General features: G+C 37.4%; 2 protein-coding genes and 1 long non-coding RNA gene across 4 annotated transcripts in view; 2 read left to right on the plus strand and 1 right to left on the minus strand.

Annotated features, from left to right (window-relative positions):
- The first annotated feature begins 7,485 nt into the window (after positions 1-7,485).
- Positions 7,486-11,463, plus strand: nms (neuromedin S). 2 transcript variants are annotated; one of them, XM_051906586.1, is made up of 8 exons: positions 7,486-7,713; positions 8,460-8,512; positions 8,718-8,771; positions 8,848-8,874; positions 8,964-9,017; positions 9,193-9,255; positions 9,451-9,493; positions 11,322-11,463. In XM_051906586.1, the coding sequence occupies exons 1-8, from the start codon at positions 7,572-7,574 to the stop codon at positions 11,360-11,362; spliced, it is 477 nt and encodes a 158-aa protein (XP_051762546.1). In that variant the 5' UTR covers positions 7,486-7,571; the 3' UTR covers positions 11,363-11,463. The 2 variants fall into 2 exon arrangements, with proteins under 2 accessions (XP_051762546.1, XP_051762547.1); XM_051906587.1 differs by having other exon boundaries at positions 7,490-7,713; positions 9,454-9,493.
- On the minus strand, positions 11,167-17,455 carry pdcl3 (phosducin-like 3). The gene is made up of 6 exons (XM_051906585.1): positions 17,294-17,455; positions 16,219-16,336; positions 16,002-16,092; positions 15,696-15,839; positions 14,410-14,618; positions 11,167-12,209 (listed from the first exon to the last, which is right to left on the minus strand). The coding sequence occupies exons 1-6, from the start codon at positions 17,297-17,299 to the stop codon at positions 12,061-12,063; spliced, it is 717 nt and encodes a 238-aa protein (XP_051762545.1). The 5' UTR covers positions 17,300-17,455; the 3' UTR covers positions 11,167-12,060.
- Positions 14,625-21,035, plus strand: part of LOC127519121 (uncharacterized) — a 47,701-nt gene continuing 41,290 nt past the window's right edge. Inside the window, exon 1 of the long non-coding RNA XR_007931727.1 lies at positions 14,625-15,069. This is a non-coding gene — a long non-coding RNA (uncharacterized LOC127519121). The remainder of the gene's footprint in view (positions 15,070-21,035) is intronic.

Consider the following 21,035-nt stretch of genomic DNA (forward strand, 5'->3'; position numbering starts at 1 on the left):
AGCAGCTTTTCCAGCCTTGTGTTATATTGCAGGTCTCCATTATATCTAATTTCTCTCCATGCATGTTTGTACTTGTACTAAAAGACATCGAAACCCCTCGATTACACATTTATGTGATTTCCAGTTTGTCACATTTAATTTAAATAGTTAAAGATATCTTAAATTATCGTGCTTTTTCTGTTGATTAATGCCAAAAAACACATATTAAGTTTGTGTATATGCAAAATCTTTCATATTTGAATTTTTCAATTTTATTCTTAATTAATCTTTATTCATTTTTCCTTGTTCTGAATCTTAGTCATCTTTTCTTTATGAATTCTAGATCCTTCTTATGCCTTATGTTACATGATTATTCTTTTACATGTTATTAATTTCTTTAAACATTTACATGTCTACCATATACTCTGAAATGTTTGATTATTCTCAAATGTAAGATCTTTCTCCGTACTGTAAGATTGAGGGGTTCATCCAGAGTTGACGGAGTGTATTTTCCATCAGAATTGATTACGTGATGTACCTTGGTATCAAATATGTCTGTTTCCATCTCTGCATAATGCAAGATCTGCAGTATTCTCTTCAAGGTCTTAGAGATGTTAAAACCACAACTGCTTCTTAAGTTGTTCTGTGTGCCTTATAAGGACCGTGGTGACCTAATCAGACCTGCTAGGGTACATTTTGTCTTAAGTGCATCTTTAAATGGTTGCAAGAGAACTTCAATAGGTACTTTCCAGTCCTTAAGCACAGCATATAAAATGTTTCATTTCAGAAGAATCTGGGCTTCTTTCTTCTCTCTTTTCATTCTGCAAATATCTTACTTCTTTTGGGCCTTTATTTCTCTATACTCTGATCTTCACAAACTTCATCTGGTAGATAGGATATAGGATATCAATCTTATCTTGAAACTTATTTCCTATTAAAATTTGTTCCTTATTCACATTTGACATCTCTGACATTCATTGCTTGTCTGCCTGGGTCTCACTGCATCAGTCTACTGTGATTTTAAAATAATTAAAAGTATGAAAAAGTCCTTTATAGTCAGATGGTGGGAAAAACTATTTTCATTAGAAGTTATGTGAAGCACCACTGTAGTCATAACCAATTTTTCCAAGGGGAATAATAAAGCTCCGAACTACAAACGAAACTATTTTGTAATAATTCATATTACAGCTTTTTACAAATTTTAAATGTATTATGTATTATTGTTAAATGCAAAATAAATATGGCATGATGGAAAATAATGTAGCCTACAAGATTCTTAGACAATCTACACTCTAAAAAATGCTGGGTTGTTTCAACCCAAATTTGGGTAAAAAATGGACAAACCCAACTGTTGGGTTAAATTTGTAAACTACATTTTTAACACAACGGTTGGGTTTGTCTATATTTGACCCAAATTTGGGTTGAAACAACCCAGCATTTTTTAGAGTGTATTAATAGCTATGTTTCCATCCACCTGTTTTTATGCAAATTTTGGGATATTGCAAAAAAAAAAAAAAAAAACGCTCGTTGGAAACACCAAGATGCGCATAAATTCTCAAAATGCACACAAAAAATCTTATACACTCAATTGAGGCGGATAATATTTTATCTGATAAGACGTGCATAAACTTTGATGGAGCTGCGTTCACACCATATCATATTTACCGTAACGACTCTGAACTGTAAAAAGCCTTTATGCGCTTGTAGAACTTGTAATCACAACATGCAAACCCATAATTTCCTGAGAGCTACGACTTGTACCACCTGACCACGGCAGATTTAAGGTGTGTTCAACTCGAAGCGGCGCTGTGCATGAGGTGTATGACAGCAAAGTACATACAGAGCTTTATTTACGGTAATTACGACATGGCGTGAATGCAGCAACGTCTAAATAAATCCCTCGATGTGCAACAACAAACTCATGTGACTTTGCCTCAGCAGAGGCTGTGATTGGATAACTGAACTAACCAGCGGACCAATCGCATTATCTCAAATGTTGTTTGGTGGTTCTGAAACACCTGAGTCAAAGTCTATCATCAGAATGATTTGGGTTAATTCCCTCCAGAAGCGTCTCACACGATTGTGTTCCCAAACACCAACATCCGAACGCAAGAGAACATGACAGCGTATATTGTGTTTTGTCTGTCGCAGTGAGATGCAATGATGGAAGGGAAAAAAAAAAAACATTTACTGATATTTTGCACCAATTTTCCAAGAAAGTGACGATTTTGATCTCTTGAACACATGAGATGGAAACAGTGCTTTATTCACACATGTGTTATGCAATATTCCAGTTAAATTGTGCAACTTTTGATGGAAACATAGCTAGTCTAAAGTGATTTGGGAATCGGTCTATTGTATCAAGTGAATCTCTCAGTCACTGCCCAGTCATCTATTCATCAAACCAACATTAGAAAGTCAAAGCTAAATATGTCTTCTCTCATGGACATGTGTGCCTGGCTGATTAAGAACACGGTGATTCAGACGTCTCACCTCCATGTGTCCCGTCTGACGTCCGATTGGCTCATTATGGTGGCCTGTCATCCAGCAGAACAACATGACATCGTTAAACCTGTCGAAACCCGAGACTTTCACACCTCTTGTTTGATTGTTCTTGCGCATTTCTCCTGACAGCTGGTAACAATGCAGGAAACTTTTCTTTTCAGTCACTGGAGTGGCTTTCGCACAAATTGGCTTCCAGTAAATTAATTTGTCTGTTTTGGAAATAAGGTCTAAACGAGAAGTGTGGCAAGCTCTTGGTGGTCCGACATTTGATCTCTCTCTTGGCATTACAAACTACATCATGCACATTCTAGTTCGAGGATAACAATCACTTTGACCATAAAATTACTTACGAACTTCCCTGGTCCCTGGTCTTTCTTTAAGCCATCTGTAGCCTGGACTACGTCAGCTCCTCTGACGATAATATGCTCCACTACCACTGTTATTTTCAATCAATAAGATGACATGAAGAGCATCAAGCTGTTTCCAGGTGGACGAGTATCTATCTGCAATAAAAAAGCACATGGAGGTCCACAGACTACGGGAGTCAATCTGCCTGCGCTTTGAGAGGCCAGTTGGGAGAACATGACATTTTGTGATGCAGTTGTTTTGTAGTTATTGGCTGCATTATGTGTTTATTCATTTCAGAAGAAAAGAGACGAGGTCGTCTCTTAAAAGCCCTTCAGATGCTCACAGCAGAGTCATGCATGAGGAAAAGAATCAGTGATCAAAATTTATGGTAAAACATGGCAGCTGTGGTTGCCAGAACTTTACCCTAAAAAAAATATAGTACAATCTTGAAAATAAAGGTTCTAAGAGGGGTTTTTTTGCACCGATGCCATAGAAGAACCACTTTTGGTTCCCCAAAGAACCTTTCAGTGATCAGTTCTTTAAAAAAAAAAAGAAAGAAAAAAGAATATATTAACAATATATTTTTAAAATATATGCTGGGTTATATGCAAGTTGGGTTGAAATTGGACAAAACCAGCTAGTTTTATTTAACTCAACTATTGTTTAAAAATTGCTATATGGCTAGATTAAAATGAACCCAAAATATGTTGGATAAACACAAAAAAACAACCCAATCACCAGTTTAAAACAACCCAATCGCCGGGTTAAAACGACCCAATCACCGGGTTAAAACAACCCAATCGCCGGGTTAAAACAACCCATTTGCTGGGTTAAAACGACCCAATCACCGGGTTAAAACAACCCAATCGCCGGGTTAAAACAACCCAATTACCAGGTTAAAACAACCCAATTGCTGGGTTAAAACAACCCAATTACCAGGTTAAAACAACCCATTTGCTGGGTTAAAACGACCCAATCACCGGGTTAAAACAACCCAATCACCAGGTTAAAACAACCCATTTGCTGGGTTAAAACAACCCAATTACCAGGTTAAAACAACTCAATCGCTGGGTTAAAACAACCCAATTGCTGGGTTAAAACAACCCATTTGCTGGGTTAAAACAACTCAATCACCAGGTTAAAACAACCCATTTGCTGGGTTAAAACAACCCAATTACCAGGTTAAAACAACCCAATTGCTGGGTTAAAACAACCCAATTACCAGGTTAAAACAACCCAATTGCTGGGTTAAAACAACCCAATTGCTGGGTTTAAACAACCCATTTGCTGGGTTAAAACAACCCAATCACCGAGTTAAAACAACCCAATCGCCGGGTTAAAACAACCCATTTGCTGGGTTAAAACAACTCAATCACCAGGTTAAAACAACTCAATCGCTGGGTTAAAACAACCCAATTGCTGGGTTAAAACAACCCATTTGCTGGGTTAAAACAACCCAATCACCGAGTTAAAACAACCCAATCGCCGGGTTAAAACAACCCATTTGCTGGGTTAGAACAACCCAATCAACAGGTTAAAACAACCCAATCACCGGGTTAAAACAACCCAATTGCTGGGTTTAAACAACCCATTCACTGGGTTAAAACAGCCCAATCGCCGGGTTAAAACAACCCAATCGCTGGGTTTAAACAACCCATTCGCTGGGTTAAAACAGCCCAATCGCTGGGTTAAAACAACCCAATCACCGGGTTAAAACAACCCAATCGCCGGGTTAAAACAACCCATTCGCTGGGTTAAAACAACTCAATCACCAGGTTAAAACAACCCATTCGCTGTTAAAACATCCAAATCGTTGGGTTTGTCCATTTTCAACCCAACTTGGGTTGTTTTTAGCATTTTTTAGAGTGAACCATTGATCCCAGTAAACAACTGTTGTTATTTTTTTTTTTTTTTTAAAGTAACAATATTTTAGGTTTTATGGACTGAACTTAAATTTACAGTAAACAAAACATTTCAGTATATGAAAAACATTTTCAGTGATTCAATGTTAAAATAGCAACCTACTAAAATCTGTTTTGTGAAAAAAAAAAAAATGATAAAGAGAAAGATGTCATAAATAAAGTTCATCACAAATAGCTTCTCCACAAGCTGATGTAAATATAAGGTGCAGAAGGTGTCACAAAACACCATCATAGTTACAAACATCACACTTGTTAGCTGTTTTGTTGTGCATTAGGGTTTTATGTCACATCTTATGTTGTTAAATGAAAGTTTATTGTATTATTTTAGTGTGATGTGTCTTACCATGATGGTGTTTTGTGTTTGTGTGTAATAATAATGCAATAAACATTCATTTAACAACATAAGATGTAACATATATAATGTATAACAAAAAACTAAGAAGAAACAACATCAAGTGTGAGAATTCTGCGAATATCAATTTACGGTTCTTCAGTGTAAATTATAAGATGACTTCCTTCCCAAAAACTGTAAAATTGCATGAAATGTTTTCACCATAAGTGAACTTACCATTAACCAATTAACAGGTTTTTACCGCAGCATTTTGTACCATAAAATGATGATCATTTTTACAGTGAAGACACTCTTCTTTGACTTCTTTGAGAACTTGTATTCATTTTCCCTTGTTTAATTCTGTTAGACCAATATGTCACACCAACATAATATCTGCAAAAAGATAGAAAAAGAACACATTCCAGTTACTGTACACATCATCGATCCCTTTAACCCACTACAACTTATTTAATGTACAAGTTATTAACTATATAAATCTCTTTCACCACCTTGAAAGCAATTGACCGTCAGATAGACCTACACATGTGAAAAATTATGCTTTCAGGTCGGTGCTGGGTATACGTCTTGTAATCCAATTAGATTTCAACTAATAAAACCCAATTATGAGTGCACCCACAATCCTCTGCTTCGATGATGACGATAACCTGAAGGTCCCCTGTGCATGGGAGGTGAGAGATAGACTAAATGAGTAAAAGCCCTGCGTAAATGGAAAAGGTAAATGTCACATGGGCCTCGTCTCTGCTCAGCTGTCCGTGTAAAGCTGCCGTAACATGTCGTTAACTACGCCTCCATCCACTGTGTAATTCCTTACTGATGCATCAAAGACGACACACTGGAAACACGATCAACAGCGGAACCGGTGGCGTCACCGCTTATGGAAAAATGCTTGATCCAATCTGGAATAAATTAACTAGCTCCAGTTGTGTGATGAGCCCACATGTTATTCTAATCTTGTGATTTTTTTCACTGGTAAAAACATCAACATCCATTGCGGTGATTGTATTATATTTTTCTTTCAATCTGAAGAGGTTAAATTAATAAGAACCTCTCTGATGTGGCTGTATTGGTTATATATATAGTCTCAGCTATTTCCTTAGCTCCTTCTTTTAATATTTTTCAATTCCCATTAATTTTATCAGTGCAGGACACAGATAAACGATGTGCTTTTATATTTATTTATAACACTGAACTACAATTTAGCAGATGAGTAAACAGAGTAAATAACAGAAGTGTAGTGGATTCTGAATGTGACCTCCTACAAAAGTAAAATAAATATATACAAAATAGCAGGTGCCACTGCAGATCACTTTATAAAATAAAGTGTTTCAAGTTGTTTCTGTCCCTGTATGAACTACATGAAGTTTTTAAGGCTTGACAGCACAGTTGAGTACACTTTAAAAAAAATAGTAATTTTGGAAAATTGTGGAAACTGACATATTGGCTCAATAAATGACTTCCAAATAATTATCCCCATTCAAAAAGATGAACTGTAGTAATATTAGCTTAAGGTGAATAGTTAAAATAAAAAATATGTATATATTCACCTAACAAATTTCACTGTTTTCAGTCAATCTATCAAGTCGAAGTGATATTGTGTTGGCTAACTGTATGGGAAACTGTATACGCATGCGCAAAATGCGCCTGAGGAAAACCGTTGGTATGGAGAATTCAAATGCGGATGCGCGGGAGTCGGATTCGCGAGAGGAGAGCGAGAGCGTATATCTAATTAAATATGCGCTCATTTGCATACATTTCCAGAATAGGAATCTCAGCATTGGATAAATCCAGGTTCAAAACTCTTGTTTGAATTTTTTTTTTTGAGGGGATTTTGTATTTTTTTTCACTCCAGAAATCAGAAAATATTGTCAAAATACTTTTCTTTTTCACCATGTTTTAGGAGTAAAATGTTGTATTAATCAGGTGTATGACATATGAACAAACCAGAATATAGTTAGGAATAAAACTGTAAAGTCTGGTGTATGTAAAGATGCTGAAGTGGAGATTTCGGACTCAAAAAAAAAAAAAAAAAAAAAAAAGAATTAAAATTTAAACGCAAATGAAAATGAAAAAATCTCCAATGTTTTTGTCTGAAGTGTTTAATAATGACATAACTTGTTAGCGCCTACCGTCAAGAAACATAATACCAGGCCTAAATAACCAGTTAACTAACTTTTGTGGCTGCTAAAAACTCGTGTATGTTGTGGTACATGTAGGTTACTACTTCTAACACCACCAACCTTGTGTTTTGACGTCTTTTCGGGGGGCTCGAGTCCTCATTAAGAAGGTCGAATCCCACATAATTGAATTTGGTGTCCCTGACACGTGACTTTCGATCCGTGTTTATTTCCACAGTGTGTGGCGCGCGCGCAGGTCGAGAGCGCGCTCTGGTAATGATGCGCGCGGGGACTCGATCTCGGTGTTGATTGGTCACCCGCTATGAGAGACTTCATCCCGTCTGCATCAGCATGACTTCAGTTCTCCAGAACCACCACAGCAGAACACCAGAACCCAACACAACTCACACGGATATGGGGAGCGCGTGTTATCAGCACTTTTCGGTGATTTGCTGTTTAGTTTGGGCTATCGGCAGCTTTTATTCAGCTGTTGGTGAGTAACTTCAGCAGTTCATTTCAGCTGACTTTAGATTTAGTAAATATTATTTATACTTAAATGTATTTTTCACAGTTAAATTTAAGCAAAAATAATGTGTGTGTGTGTCAACAGATGACAAGACGCATATGTTTTATAAAGTTTATACTTAGTGTTTACCTTAGTGAACATTTCTAATGTCATTTATACAGGATTCCTGATCATTTGGAAATTGGAATCAAATCCTAAAGGAATCAAAATAAAATTCATATTTGATTCTCTGTTGAATTTTTTTTTTTTTTAGAAACTGCACGTGGAGTTTCAAAAAAGCAATATAATTATTATGAATATTTGTTAATGTTAATTAGCCTACTAAAAAAAAAACAGCTGTTCATTAGTTCGTGTTGGCTCAGGTTCATTAAATTATATTAACAGACACAACCTTTGATTTTAATAATGAAGCCTATTAGTAAATGTTGAAATTAACATTAACTGAGATTAATAAATACGGAAGAAGTATTGTTTATTCATCATGTTAACTAATGTAGTTAAATAAGGTTAGAAAATAGAAAAACATTGCATTTTGTTGAAATCCTGTTATGATAATTCCCATAAAAATCATGTAAGGTTGTCTCCAAATTATGATAAAAATCCTTTAGGATTTTAGAGTGGGATATCTCTGTGTCTGATAAATATTTAAATGGATTTTAATTAAATTAAACTGAGTTAATCAATAAAAAATGTCTTTGTATGTATGATTGCAGAAAGCTATCCAAGTCCACTGACAGATTGTGACGATTATGGAGATTATATTCAGGTATGAATTAATTATTTATTATCTCACATACAGTGGGGTCTGAAAATCTGAGACCACTAAAGTGAAACACATTGAAATTGACTGATTTCCAACCGTTAGACTCCACTGTGTATCCCATATAGATTATAGGACATCATTCCTGCTCTTAAATGTACAAGTTAATTTCAAGTCATGATAACGTATGGCTGATCACACTACTTTTTAGGGCTCGGCGTTGCTAAGTTCTCTGTGTGGTGTGGAGTGGAGGAACCAGGACCAGGTGAGTGACGTTCCACACGTGTGAGTTCACGGTGACCTGTGACCGTGTGTCTGAACCCTCTCTTGTGTTTCTACAGGAGCAGATTCAGAATGTTTTTAAGAGGGTGAGTTCATATAAAGTCGTCCTGCTCTCTGATGAGGTCAGACTGATGCCCTGTTTGTTTCTATAACAAGTTTTTATTTTGTTCTTCAGTTCCTGTTTCATTATTCCAAAGCACACAACTCAGTCGGCTCAGTAGAGAGAGAGGTATGAATATCTCATGTTACTGTATTCTGATATTCTCTCTATATAATGTTTTTATGGTTTAATATAATATTGTGATGGTTTAATCAAACTTGTAGGGTTATATACAACAAATATCCCCTCTGTATATCACTTTTGGCCACTACTGTATATATGAATATTTTCTCCTCGTCTTCAGTCTCATTCGGTTCATCCGTTGATGCGTCTCTCGCCGAAACTCTCTCTGCGCAGGAAGAAACAGGTGTGGAGGCAATTTTCTTTCGGTTCCTGTCATTGATCTGTTATTGTCTGTGAGACGCTCAGTTAAAGGTGTCAGGCTGGAGATCAACCTCGCATTGTGATCATGAAAACACTTGTTAAATATGATCATCATTTCAGCAGGCTGGTGAAAATATCTGCAGTGTCTTTTTGAGTAACGTGTGTCTTTCTCTTAGAGAAGCTGAAGAACGTTTGCGGCACTCCTGGAAGAAAAATTCGAGGTGCGTGAAAACAAAACCACAGCTTAAAAACTGAAGTAAAATCAGGGTTCAAACATTTTTTTTGACCAGTTAATTTGCATAACTTTTTAGGTCGGTTATGATTACAGGATATGAATTTTAGGGGATCGTTAATTAATTTTTTTTACAATTGATAGGACATTTTCAAAACTCTTTACACAGTTCTTATAAACAACTTTCAGTTTGGCACAGCAGTTAATTTCACATTCAAAATTCACTAAAACTACCAAAAACGCTTCATTTATGTCTCAAATCGACTCATTTTTTCATTTCACTTGCAAAGGCTTGACCCAACAATCACACTTTGTCACAACAACAGGAGCATTAAATAATGTTTTCTTTTATAAAATATCTTTATAAAACACGAATGTCACTCTGCAGTTTATGTTACATGATCCATGTTTACATTACAGTACAAAATTATTCCTAAGTTTCCTCTTTTGTAGAGATGATAATGAAATTGAAAGTCTAACACCTGTGTAGGTGTTCAGCTACATCTAATTTCATTTATTTTTATTCAAAATATATTTCAGTATGGTATTACTGTAGAAATAGTAACTGACTATAGCAAATTGCTGTCTTATTCAGTTTTGTATTATGTTTCGAAAAGAGTACGCTCTAAAAAAATGCTTAAATATGGGTTAAATATGGACAAACCCAGCGTTTGGGTTAAAGGGGACCTATTACGCCCCTTTCACAAGATGTAATATAAGTCTCTGAATGTGTCTGTGAAGTTTCAGCTCAAAATACCCCACAGATCATTTATTATAGCTTGTCAAATTTCGCCCTATTTGGGTGTGAGCAAAAACACGCCGTTTATGTGTGTGTCCCTTTAAATGCAAATGAGCTCCGCTTTTCCAGAAGAGGGCAGAGCTTTAACAGCTTGCGCTTCGGTTGCTCAACAACAACAAAGCTGGAGAATCTCACACAGCCAAAATGAGGATTGTCAGTAACGGTGTTCAGCCTTACATTGTTCAAACCGGAGTCGACACTGATGGAGAGACTCAGGAAGAAGTTACAACTTTTAGAAGTTTCTGAATGGTTAGTGGATAAATTTATGTAGTTCCTGTGGAGTTGATTCAACTCATCGACTAGCATCAAACACTTGGTGAACAGCTTTGGAGAATTGGATGTTTTCCCATTCAAAGTGATAGGAGCAGCACTTGCATGCCTAAAGAGGCGTTTCAAAGATGGCCGCCGAGTGAAATGACTTGTCTTATAGGGACTTTGTTAGCATGTGTCGTCATGTTAATATTTTGTGCAAATCCAGCGTTGAATTGACCCTCGTTTGTGAAGCAGTTTATTTAACTCAACTATTGATTACTATATGGCTGGCTTAAAATGAACCCAAAACCCAAAAATGGCTGGGTGAAAACAACCCAATCGCTGTGTTTGTCCATATTTAACCAGCATTTTTTTTTTAGAGTGATGGAAACATGCAAATTGGCCTGTGGGTACATTGAGTTTTGGTGGTGTTTGAGTGAGAAAAGAATTCATATAAATTGAAATATGTTGTCATTGAATGCATTTTGTGTAAAAAGAAATGATAAATGACCCACAGTTGAGCTCACACAGAAAAAGTGACCCAAGTATTGAGAAATGTGTCCTAGCGATTGCAAAAAACTGTAATAGAGAGCACACTCACAAAAAGCAAATCATAAACATAGTTTTTATTGCGGTTTATGGGACTATAGAGTACAGACAGGAAGTGACAGAGATGGAAATAACAAGCATTAGCGATTGTTTAAAGATTTGATTCATTTCCATGTAAACTGATGAATATAACCGAGTGTGTTTCTCCTCTCTACAGACGTCCTCTGTTCTTATCTGGGATTCTCTCTGACACCGTAATGCCTGAAATGTGTTAAAGCTGCATTAGAGTTGCTGTCAAACTACAAAAAACGACCAGATTTCATTAAAACCTCTTTTAATAAATGTAACCTCATGCTTGCTGACGGTTTATGTATTATTGCTAAAACACGAACCAGAGACGAAGCTCTCGCCTTTTCAGTATGTGGGTGCAAATCAGAATGTTAAAATGCAAAAAGGAAATTGATGGGAAATAGCCTGACATATCCCTAAATATCACTTAATAATGTCACAGCCTGTTTAGTGGGCCATGGGTGAGTGGAAATAACATTAACGCATAAACAAAAGACAGTAAAATGCACTCAAATCAGTATATGTTTTTATATAATAAATGGTGACAAGCATTGAACTCACAAAGGCTGTATTATTAGAAATCTTATATAAAACAAAACAATGCAAATTTCCGGTGAATAATCCATTTAACGATGGCTGGTTTAAAAATGTTTTCGAGTGCGAGACAAGCAGGAGTCATTCTCTTCCAGAAGAGCGCACGTCTTTTTAATATGGCAAAGAGTAAAAGTTTAAATTACAGTCTGCTCGGCCACAGTTTAAGCAGTCTTTTCTCATGTGTTTGAGTCGCCGCAAAACGACTGAATTTCGTCAGACTGGCTCTATAGCAGTCGAGCTGTTGTTGCAGGTGAAGTCCAGCTGTGATTCTGATATAATGTTAGTGTGCCGCTTCAGTCCTCGTCAGAGTCCTCATCACCGGCTCTGCGGTTGGGCGCCGAGCAGCGAATGGACGTCATCAGATGATCCTGGATCTGTTTCCTGGGGTTTTCCTCCAGGTCGGTCTTTACAGCGCCAGACTCAGATAAACGCCACTCCAGCTCTGGAACAAACAAAACAACTGTTCATTTACATACATCTCTGGAAAGGAAATGTGAAATGTGTATTTTATATTTTTGGTGCAGGACAGTCAGTATCAACTCATGTATGGAGGATAGATAAATAGATAGATAATTATATTTAATAAAATTCCTTATCCACAAATGGGCATCACAAACCCTACTTTTACTCATATTTAAAAATTAAAAATTGCATTCAAATGTAATAAATTATATTTAATAACAATATATAATAAAATTTAATATATAACAAAATATAAAATAAAATTTAATAATATATATCTAACAAATTATCTACAAATCCAAATGGGCATTACAAAACACCTATTTATTCATTTTAAAATAAATAATTCAAAAATTGCATGCGTATATATATCCATCTATCCATCTATCTATCTTCCGGCGGGGAGGAGACAGCAGACAAACCCTTCTGAGTGACAGAAAGGAAAAACAAATCAAAATTAAAGCTGCAAGCAGCGATGAAAGGGCCCTCGCACCCGGGCTCACCGCCACCCAATTGCCTTAGGAAAACAGTGAAAAGTGGGCGACATGCATGTAAGCGAGTAAATACAGGAGAATTATGGTAAAATCATTTAAAAGTGCCACACTTCCTACTGCCAACAGGTGGCGCTTTGACCATAACTGAATATTGCAATGTAGATGTCTTCAGGCCAGGACTATTATCAAACGTGAAGTTTGGAGCAGATCGGACATTGTATGCCTGAGTTACAACAACTTCCTGTTTCGTGGCGTTAATCGCATACATTAGCATTTAGCTAAGTGTTGCATGATTTAACGTGTTTCTGGCATGTTTGGTACTTCGTGGCATATTGAAATGAGTTCCTGGGATTGAATTACAGTGTGAAGCATGCCATTTCCTGTTGCCAGCAGGTGGCGCTATGACTAACTGAATATTGTCATATAGATGTCTTTAGGCCAGGACTCTTATCACACATGTGAAGTTTGAGGCACATCAGACACTGTATGCCTGAGTTACAACAGCTTCCTCTTTCATGGAGAAATATCAGACTCCAACCCTCCAACGAAAACTCAAGATCTTTGATATTTATCATCACTAAGGTCTTAAGATTAGACTGACAACATATGATGTTGATCTGGTTAAATCTCTATGAGGAGTTAATCACAGTGTAAAACATGTCATTTCCTGTTGCCCACAGGTGGCGCTATGACTAACTGTATATTGTCATGAAGACGTCTTCAGGTCACTACTCTAATAAAACGTGAAGTTTGGGGCAGATCCGACATTGTATACCCGAGTTACAAGAACTTCCTGTTTCATGGCGAAACATCAAATTCTGTCAGGCCACCACGGATACGCCGTTCAGTGAAAAATCTAGATCTTCGCAATTTAACGTCGCAAAGGCCTGACCAAATACGACATTGATCTGATTAAAGCTCTAGGAGGAGTTCGCTTAAGTACAACGTCTGGAAATGGAAAAACTGACAAGTTAATTCAAAATATCTGACTTCCTGTTGGGTTTCAGATTTTGCTCCAAGAGACTTTTTTGTAGGTATTGGGCTGTTAAACGTGTGTACCGAATTTCAAAATCTACGTGAAATGTAGTGCGAGGGGCACTTCATTAGATGGCGCTATCGAGCCATTTTGCCCCGCCCAATTCTGAAACCCATAACAGACGTAAATTTTCACCACTTCTGATGCGTGTGCAAAGTTTCATGAGTTTTTGAGCATGTTCAGGCCCTCAAAAATGTGATACATTTTGGAGAAGAATAATAATAATAATAATAATAATAAACGGAGCAATTCCAATAGGGTCCTCACACCATCGGTGCTCGGGCCCTAATCAAGTGTCACAAACAATTTTTTACTATATTAGCTAATTTAAAAATTTAATTATATTTAATAACAAAATATACATTACAATTTGTTATCCACAAATCTAAATGGGCATCACGAAAAACAAATTTTACTCATTTTAAAATAAACAATAATATAGCTGCATGAGGATTTAGATTCTGCTAAATGAATAAATGTGAGATTTTTGAAAAAAGCTCCTATTTTAAAGTATTATTTGTACTATAATCAGACTGTCCATTCATATTATATGATCAATAAATGGCATGTGTTCATAAGTGTTTAATAAGATATAAAGGATTGAAACAATGACTCAACCACAACATTTTAAGCAAGAAAATCCTTCTCACCGTCACACTTCAGGTTCATGCCACCAAAAACCAGAGGGCCGATGAACTGGGCCTTCATCTCGCCCTCGTAGTAGACGAACACCGTGGGCAGGTTGCGGTCGGGGTAGTTGGGAATGCAGGTGATGGAAACAGATTTGAGGAACTTGGTTTGAGGAAACTTGCTGGCCAGTTGTGACAGATGCTGGTTTATCAGCGTGCACAACGGGATTCTGCGGGATGACAACAATATTTATTAGTCAAGGTACTGTATGACTTATTTCATTTAGGCAAGGCAAGTATTTATACAGCGCACATAAAACAGTTAAAGGATTAGTTCACTTCAGAATTAATATTTCCTGATAATTCACTCACCCCCATGTCATCCAAGATGTTCATGTCTTTCTTTCTTCAGTTGAAAAGAAATGAAGGTTTTTGAGGAAAACATTCCAGGATTTTTCTCCATATAGTGGACTTCACTGGGGTTCAACGGGTTGAAGGTCCAAATGTCAGTTTCAGTGCAGCTTCAAAGAGCTCAACATGATCCCAGACGAGGAATAAGAGTCTTGTCTAGAGAAACGATTTTCTAAAGAAATAAAATAAAAATGATATACTTTTTAACCACAAATGCTCATCTTGCACTGCTCTGTGATGCTCCACGCATTACGTAATCATGTTGGAAAGGTCACGCGTGACGTAGGCAGAAGTACCGCGGTAGGGCGAAAACTCATTTTCTCCTCCAACTTCAAAATCGTCCATTATCGTTGTTTTACCTTTTTTTGTAAAGGCTGTTTGACTTAGTCTTTGCACGTTCGCTTTTTAAACACTTGCTCGGTAGTTCCACCTACGTCACGCGTGACCTTTCCAACATGATTACGTAATGCGTGGAGCATCACAGAGCAGTGCAAGACGAGCATATGTGGTTAAAAAGTATATAATGTTTATTCTTTTTAGAAAATGGCCGATGGTTTCTCTAGATAAGACCCTTATTCCTCGTCTGGGATCATGTAGAGCTCTTTGAAGCTGCACTGAAACTGACATTTGGACCTTCAACCTGTTGAACCCCAGTGAAGTCCACTATATGGAGAAAAATCCTGGAATGTTTTCCTCAAAAACCTTCATTTCTTTTCCACTGAAGAAAGAAAGACATGAACATCTTGGATGACATGGAGGTGAGTAAATTATCAGGACATTTTCATTCTGAAGTGAACTAATCCTTTAATAATACATGCATATATATATATATATATATATATATAAAAATCACTGTATGCAAAGTGATTTGAGTGTAAAGGTCAATGTAAAATCACCCCGGTTTGTAGAGATGCAGCACCACCCAGATTCCGGCTCCAGCATTGTTCACCTCCTGCACGTAATCCTGACCCGAGATCTCACTCAACTCCCCGAACGTGTTCTTGATCTGGTTCGCTTTCCACTCCGCAAGCCTCTTCTGTCTGCCAGAGAGACGATACACGATTATTAACAGCAGGTTTAAATAGGCAGTGCTGAGCAAAAACACTGTTCTTTATTTGTCACTCACTGTTAGAGTGACAAAAAAATGCCATAGGACTAAAACATAATGATATGGATTTCATCAATAAGGCACACATATGTACCTGTACAGCTCTATGGCGAGTTCATCCTCATCATTAAACTCATCTTCATTTTCCTCCAGCTCCTCTAGAGTCATGCTCTCATAGGTCTTCACTGCAAAAGCACAGAATATAAGGTCACATGTTACACATATTTATGCTTCAGGATAAACAAAACAGATTATCTGGTGACAAGGAGGAACAAAATCTATATTTAAACGATTGAAAAAACTCATCTTACCAACAGACTGAGGCTGATGAAGCTGCTCGTCCTCTTCCTCTTCCGCCGGTGCTTCTTTAGGAGGCAGAATGCCCTTCTTCCTAAGGATGTCATTCCACTCGGTGTCTGCGTTTGGGTCCTACATTCACAATAAAACACATTCAGACATGATGTTATCACAGTAAAAATCACAACTTCAGAGTTTACAGAGCAGTTTACATGACTTTATTAATAAAATAATAATTACACTTATCTGTGTCTCTAATAAGGTCCTCAGTGTTATTTTGTATCATAGTTTTTTTTAATACTTCAATATTTATTTTTCCATTTTAGTTACATTTTAGCCATTTTGTCATTTTTAATTCATCAAAAAAAAGTTTATATAGTTTTTACTAACTTTTATTTCAGATATAGTTATTTTAGTACATCGATATAAACTTTAGAAACAAAAATGAGAAATGTTGCTGAAATAAAACAAGTTTATGCTTTTTGTATATTTCAATTAATTAAACTAAATTAATTAATTAAACTAAAAAATTAACTTTGCCCTCAACAGACAGGTTTTTAGCAAGTTTTAGTCTACTAATAATTGATGAAATAATATGTAAACGCAGACCAAAACTAAACATTTATATGCTTTTTCAGGCCTGGAAATAACATTTTTAATATTCCTTGATCATATTCTACAACTACACTAAAGAAAAATGGTTTATTTTAGATCAATTTTCACTCAGAAATCGCTAGTAAATTTCACGAACAGTTAGAAAAGGCAAGTAACACATTGAATTAAACGTGACATTATTGAATGTATAACAACAAACAATTTTCTTGTAAAACACACTCGAAAAACCATTTTTACAGTATAATATTAACCCAAGAATAACATATACACAATGTAAACATACAGATCACTTTTTCTCAGGTTGTAGGTGTAGATGAAAACAGTTACTAGTCAAAAGGTCTTAACTAAACTATCATCCTCATCCTCATAACCAGCATCTCCAGCAACTGCTCTAAAACATAAAGAAATCAACGACCATTTCAAGTCAAATATAACGTGAAATAAACAACAAATTTCGTTAAAAAACACACAAACCTGCATCCTTGTGCTGTTTGTTCTGCTATGTGAATCACGCCTCTGCTCTCACAGCGCCGGAAACAGAAGGAGCGCTCCTCATTCTCCTCCGGCCGAACACAAGCTGCGTCCGTTACATGAAATATAAAACATCCGCCTTTTCATCCTTTTTATAAACAAAAGTAGGCCGTTAAATCAAAATAAATACTTTAACCTCACGATAAAAATATTTATATTTACACGAGACGATTAATGCGAACATTTAAACCCGAGCGGAACAAAAGTGTGCAGGACAATAATTAGGGTTGCACCGTTTTCCGCCTTGTTTCTGAATGCCCATATATGGCATTGTAGTGCGGCGCACCTAATGTCCAGATAGCGCTGTCAATCAAACCACGTGACAGGCATGACAGACATGCATTCATTTGATGAGCTGTCAATTTACTTTGATTGTAATATAACCAATCAATTTTGGGCTGATTCAAGTTCCTTTATTTTAGCCCTACAGAAGTAAACCACTCATTTGTTCTCAAAGATATTTTTATTATGAAAACCCTAATAATTTATCTCTTGAATATGTTGCCAACTCTGTAATTTCATCCCTCAGACTTATACACAATACACAAGTACCTGATTTTTGATGCTTTATGAAAGTTTAACAAATCAAATATAAGGTAGTGATATATTTTTATTTTTATAATGACTAAAAGTAGGTTTTTGTGTTGCTCATTTAGATTTGTGGATAAGGAATTTTGTTATATTTTTTTTATTATATAATAAGCAGGTATATAAACATACCATATTTGAAATTCAACATCAGTATCAAAGAAAAATAAAACATCTTTTTTCCCTGAGTTGCATTTCAATGTTTGAATTCTTTTTAACAAAATCTTAAATCTTACCAAAATAATTTTGTATACAAACATAAAATAAATGGACACTTCTCTCATTTCCCTCTGTTCATTTGCATATATAAATATGATAATAATAATATTATTAATAAAAATATACTGAAATAAATAATTATATAGGTGCTTAATTGGTCACTGAATTAGACCGCCCATCTCGTTGTTGCCCCGCCCGCCCTTTCTCTAAAGCCCCGCCCACAGATACAGGTCAGCAAACCGGAGCGAACAAATGATTGACAGGCAGAGAGGTTTTGTGATTGGTGCGGCTGTTAATCGGTCACTGAATTAGACCGCCCATCTCGTTGTCACCCCACCCCTTTCTCTAAAGCCCCGCCCTCAGATACAGGCAGCAAATCTGAGCGAGCAAATGATTGACAGGCAGAGAGTTTCTGTGATTGGAACAGCTGTTAATTGGTCACTGAATTAGACCACCCATCTCGTTGTTGCCCCGCCCCTTTCTCTAAAGCCACGCCCACAGATACAGGTCAGCAAACCCGAGTGAGCAAATGATTGACAGGCAGAGAGGTTTTGTGATTGGAGCGGCTGTTAATCGGTCACTGAATTAGACCGCCCATCTCATTGTCGTCCCCACCCCTTTCTCTAAAGCCCCGCCCTCGGACACAGGTCAGCAAACTTTAGTGAGCAAATGATTGACAGGCAGAGAGTTTTTGTGATTGGAGCAGCTGTTAATTGGTCACTGAATTAGACCGCCCATCTCATTGTCACCCCACCCCTTTCTCTAAAGCCCCGCCCTCAGATACAGGTCAGCAAACCCGAGTGAGCAAATGATTGACAGGCAGAGAGGTTTTGTGATTGGAGCGGCTGTTAATCGGTCACTGAATTAGACCGCCCATCTCATTGTCGTCCCCACCCCTTTCTCTAAAGCCCCGCCCTCGGATACAGGTCAGCAAACTTTAGTGAGCAAATGATTGACAGGCAGAGAGTTTTTGTGATTGGAGCAGCTGTTAATTGGTCACTGAATTAGACCGCCCATCTCATTGTCACCCCACCCCTTTCTCTAAAGCCCCGCCCTCAGATACAGGTCAGCAAACCCGAAACCCCACCCCTTTCTCTAAAGCCCCGCCCTCAGATACAGGTCAGCAAACCCGAGTGAGCAAATGATTAACAGGCAGAGAGTTTCTGTGATTGGAGCAGCTGTTAATTGGGCACTGAATTAGACTGCCCATCTCGTTGTCACCCCACCCCTTTTTCTAAAGCCCCGCCCACAGATACAGGTCAGCAAACCCGAGTGAGCAAATGATTGACAGGCAGAGCGTTTTTGTGATTTGACTGGCTGTTAATCGGTCACTGAATTAGACCACCCATCTTGATGTTGCCCCGCCCCTTTCTCTAAAGCCCCGCCCTCGGATACAGGTCAGCAAACTTTAGTGAGCAAATGATTGACAGGCAGAGAGTTTTTGTGATTGGAGCAGCTGTTAATTGGTCACTGAATTAGACCGCCCATCTCATTGTCACCCCACCCCTTTCTCTAAAGCCCCGCCCTCAGATACAGGTCAGCAAACCCGAGTGAGCAAATGATTAACAGGCAGAGAGTTTCTGTGATTGGAGCAGCTGTTAATTGGGCACTGAATTAGACTGCCCATCTCGTTGTCACCCCACCCCTTTTTCTAAAGCCCCGCCCTCAGATACAGATCAGCAAACCTGAGTGAGCAAATGATTGACAGGCAGAGAGTTTTTGTGATTGGAGCAGCTGTTAATTTGTCACTGAATTAGACCACCCATCTCATTGTTGTCCCCACCCCTTTCTCTAAAGCCCCGCCCTCAGATACAGATCAGCAAACCTGAGTGAGCAAATGATTAACAGGCAGAGAGTTTCTGTGATTGGAGCAGCTGTTAATTGGGCACTGAATTAGACTGCCCATCTCGTTGTCACCCCACCCCTTTTTCTAAAGCCCCGCCCTCAGATACAGGTCAGCAAACCCGAGTGAGCAAATGATTGACAGGCAGAGCGTTTTTGTGATTTGACTGGCTGTTAATCGGTCACTGAATTAGACCACCCATCTTGATGTTGCCCCGCCTCTTTCTCTAAAGCCCCGCCCTCAGATACAGGTCAGCAAACCCAAGCGTGCAGATGATTGACAGGCAGAGAATTATTGTGATTGGAGCATCTGTTATTCGGTCACTGAATAGAGTGCAACAGTGCCTGTCTCCTTTTCAGTATTTTTTTCATTTCTTTTTTTTTTTCCATAGGGATTTTAAAATAGTATTTTTAAAGAATTAAGTACACGAGACTGTGTACTTAACGGTTTTAGTGAGGAAAAGAACTACAATCCCATGAAGCATTGCAAACAGCATATTTAAATTTAAAACGGAGAAATATAAAACTACTTATTAACAAATGTTGATCATATTTATAAAAACAATATATTTTAAGTTTATTGTAAAATATGAATATATATATATATATATATATATATATATATATATATATATATATATACAAAAATTTCAGCATTTAGAGAGCATGAGTGGGCGGAGCTAAAGAGCTATTTTGGAGCGTATTCCTTTTTTCGACACTCTGATTGGCTTAATTTTCTGTACAGAATCATGGGTAATGTCGTTTTTCACCAGGAATTCTCTGTTAAACATGATTATTTTAAAAATAAGCTGAAATAATGTGGACTGGTGGCTTCAGCAGAAGAAAATACAACGTATTAACAACTTTGTAGCTTACAGTAGAACTGTCATTAAAGGTTTATTGTTCAAAATCAATTTCCTTATGGAAAAAATGAATGGAGTTTTTACTTCCGTATCCCGGCTGTTGCAGACCGCCCATAGACATCCATGAGACCGCCCGTCTCGTTGTCGTCCCCGCCCCTTTCACTAAAGCCCCG

This window comes from Ctenopharyngodon idella, chromosome 9 (assembly GCF_019924925.1).
Source record: "Ctenopharyngodon idella isolate HZGC_01 chromosome 9, HZGC01, whole genome shotgun sequence".
In the NCBI taxonomy this organism is placed as follows: Eukaryota; Metazoa; Chordata; class Actinopteri; order Cypriniformes; family Xenocyprididae; genus Ctenopharyngodon; species Ctenopharyngodon idella.

Excerpts from the sequence above, each read along its gene's own strand:
- nms (XM_051906586.1), top strand. The coding sequence starts at position 7,572 with ATGACTTCAGTTCTCCAGAACCACCACAGCAGAACACCAGAACCCAAC. Across the intron at positions 8,772-8,847 it reads AGTGGAGGAACCAGGACCAG|GAGCAGATTCAGAATGTTTT; the intron begins GTGAGTGACGTT and ends GTGTTTCTACAG. Across the intron at positions 8,875-8,963 it reads TTCAGAATGTTTTTAAGAGG|TTCCTGTTTCATTATTCCAA; the intron begins GTGAGTTCATAT and ends TTTGTTCTTCAG.
- pdcl3 (XM_051906585.1), bottom strand. Across the intron at positions 16,093-16,218 it reads TCATCAGCCTCAGTCTGTTG|TGAAGACCTATGAGAGCATG; the intron begins GTAAGATGAGTT and ends GTGCTTTTGCAG. Across the intron at positions 14,619-15,695 it reads CTGCATCTCTACAAACCGGG|AATCCCGTTGTGCACGCTGA; the intron begins GTGATTTTACAT and ends GTCATCCCGCAG.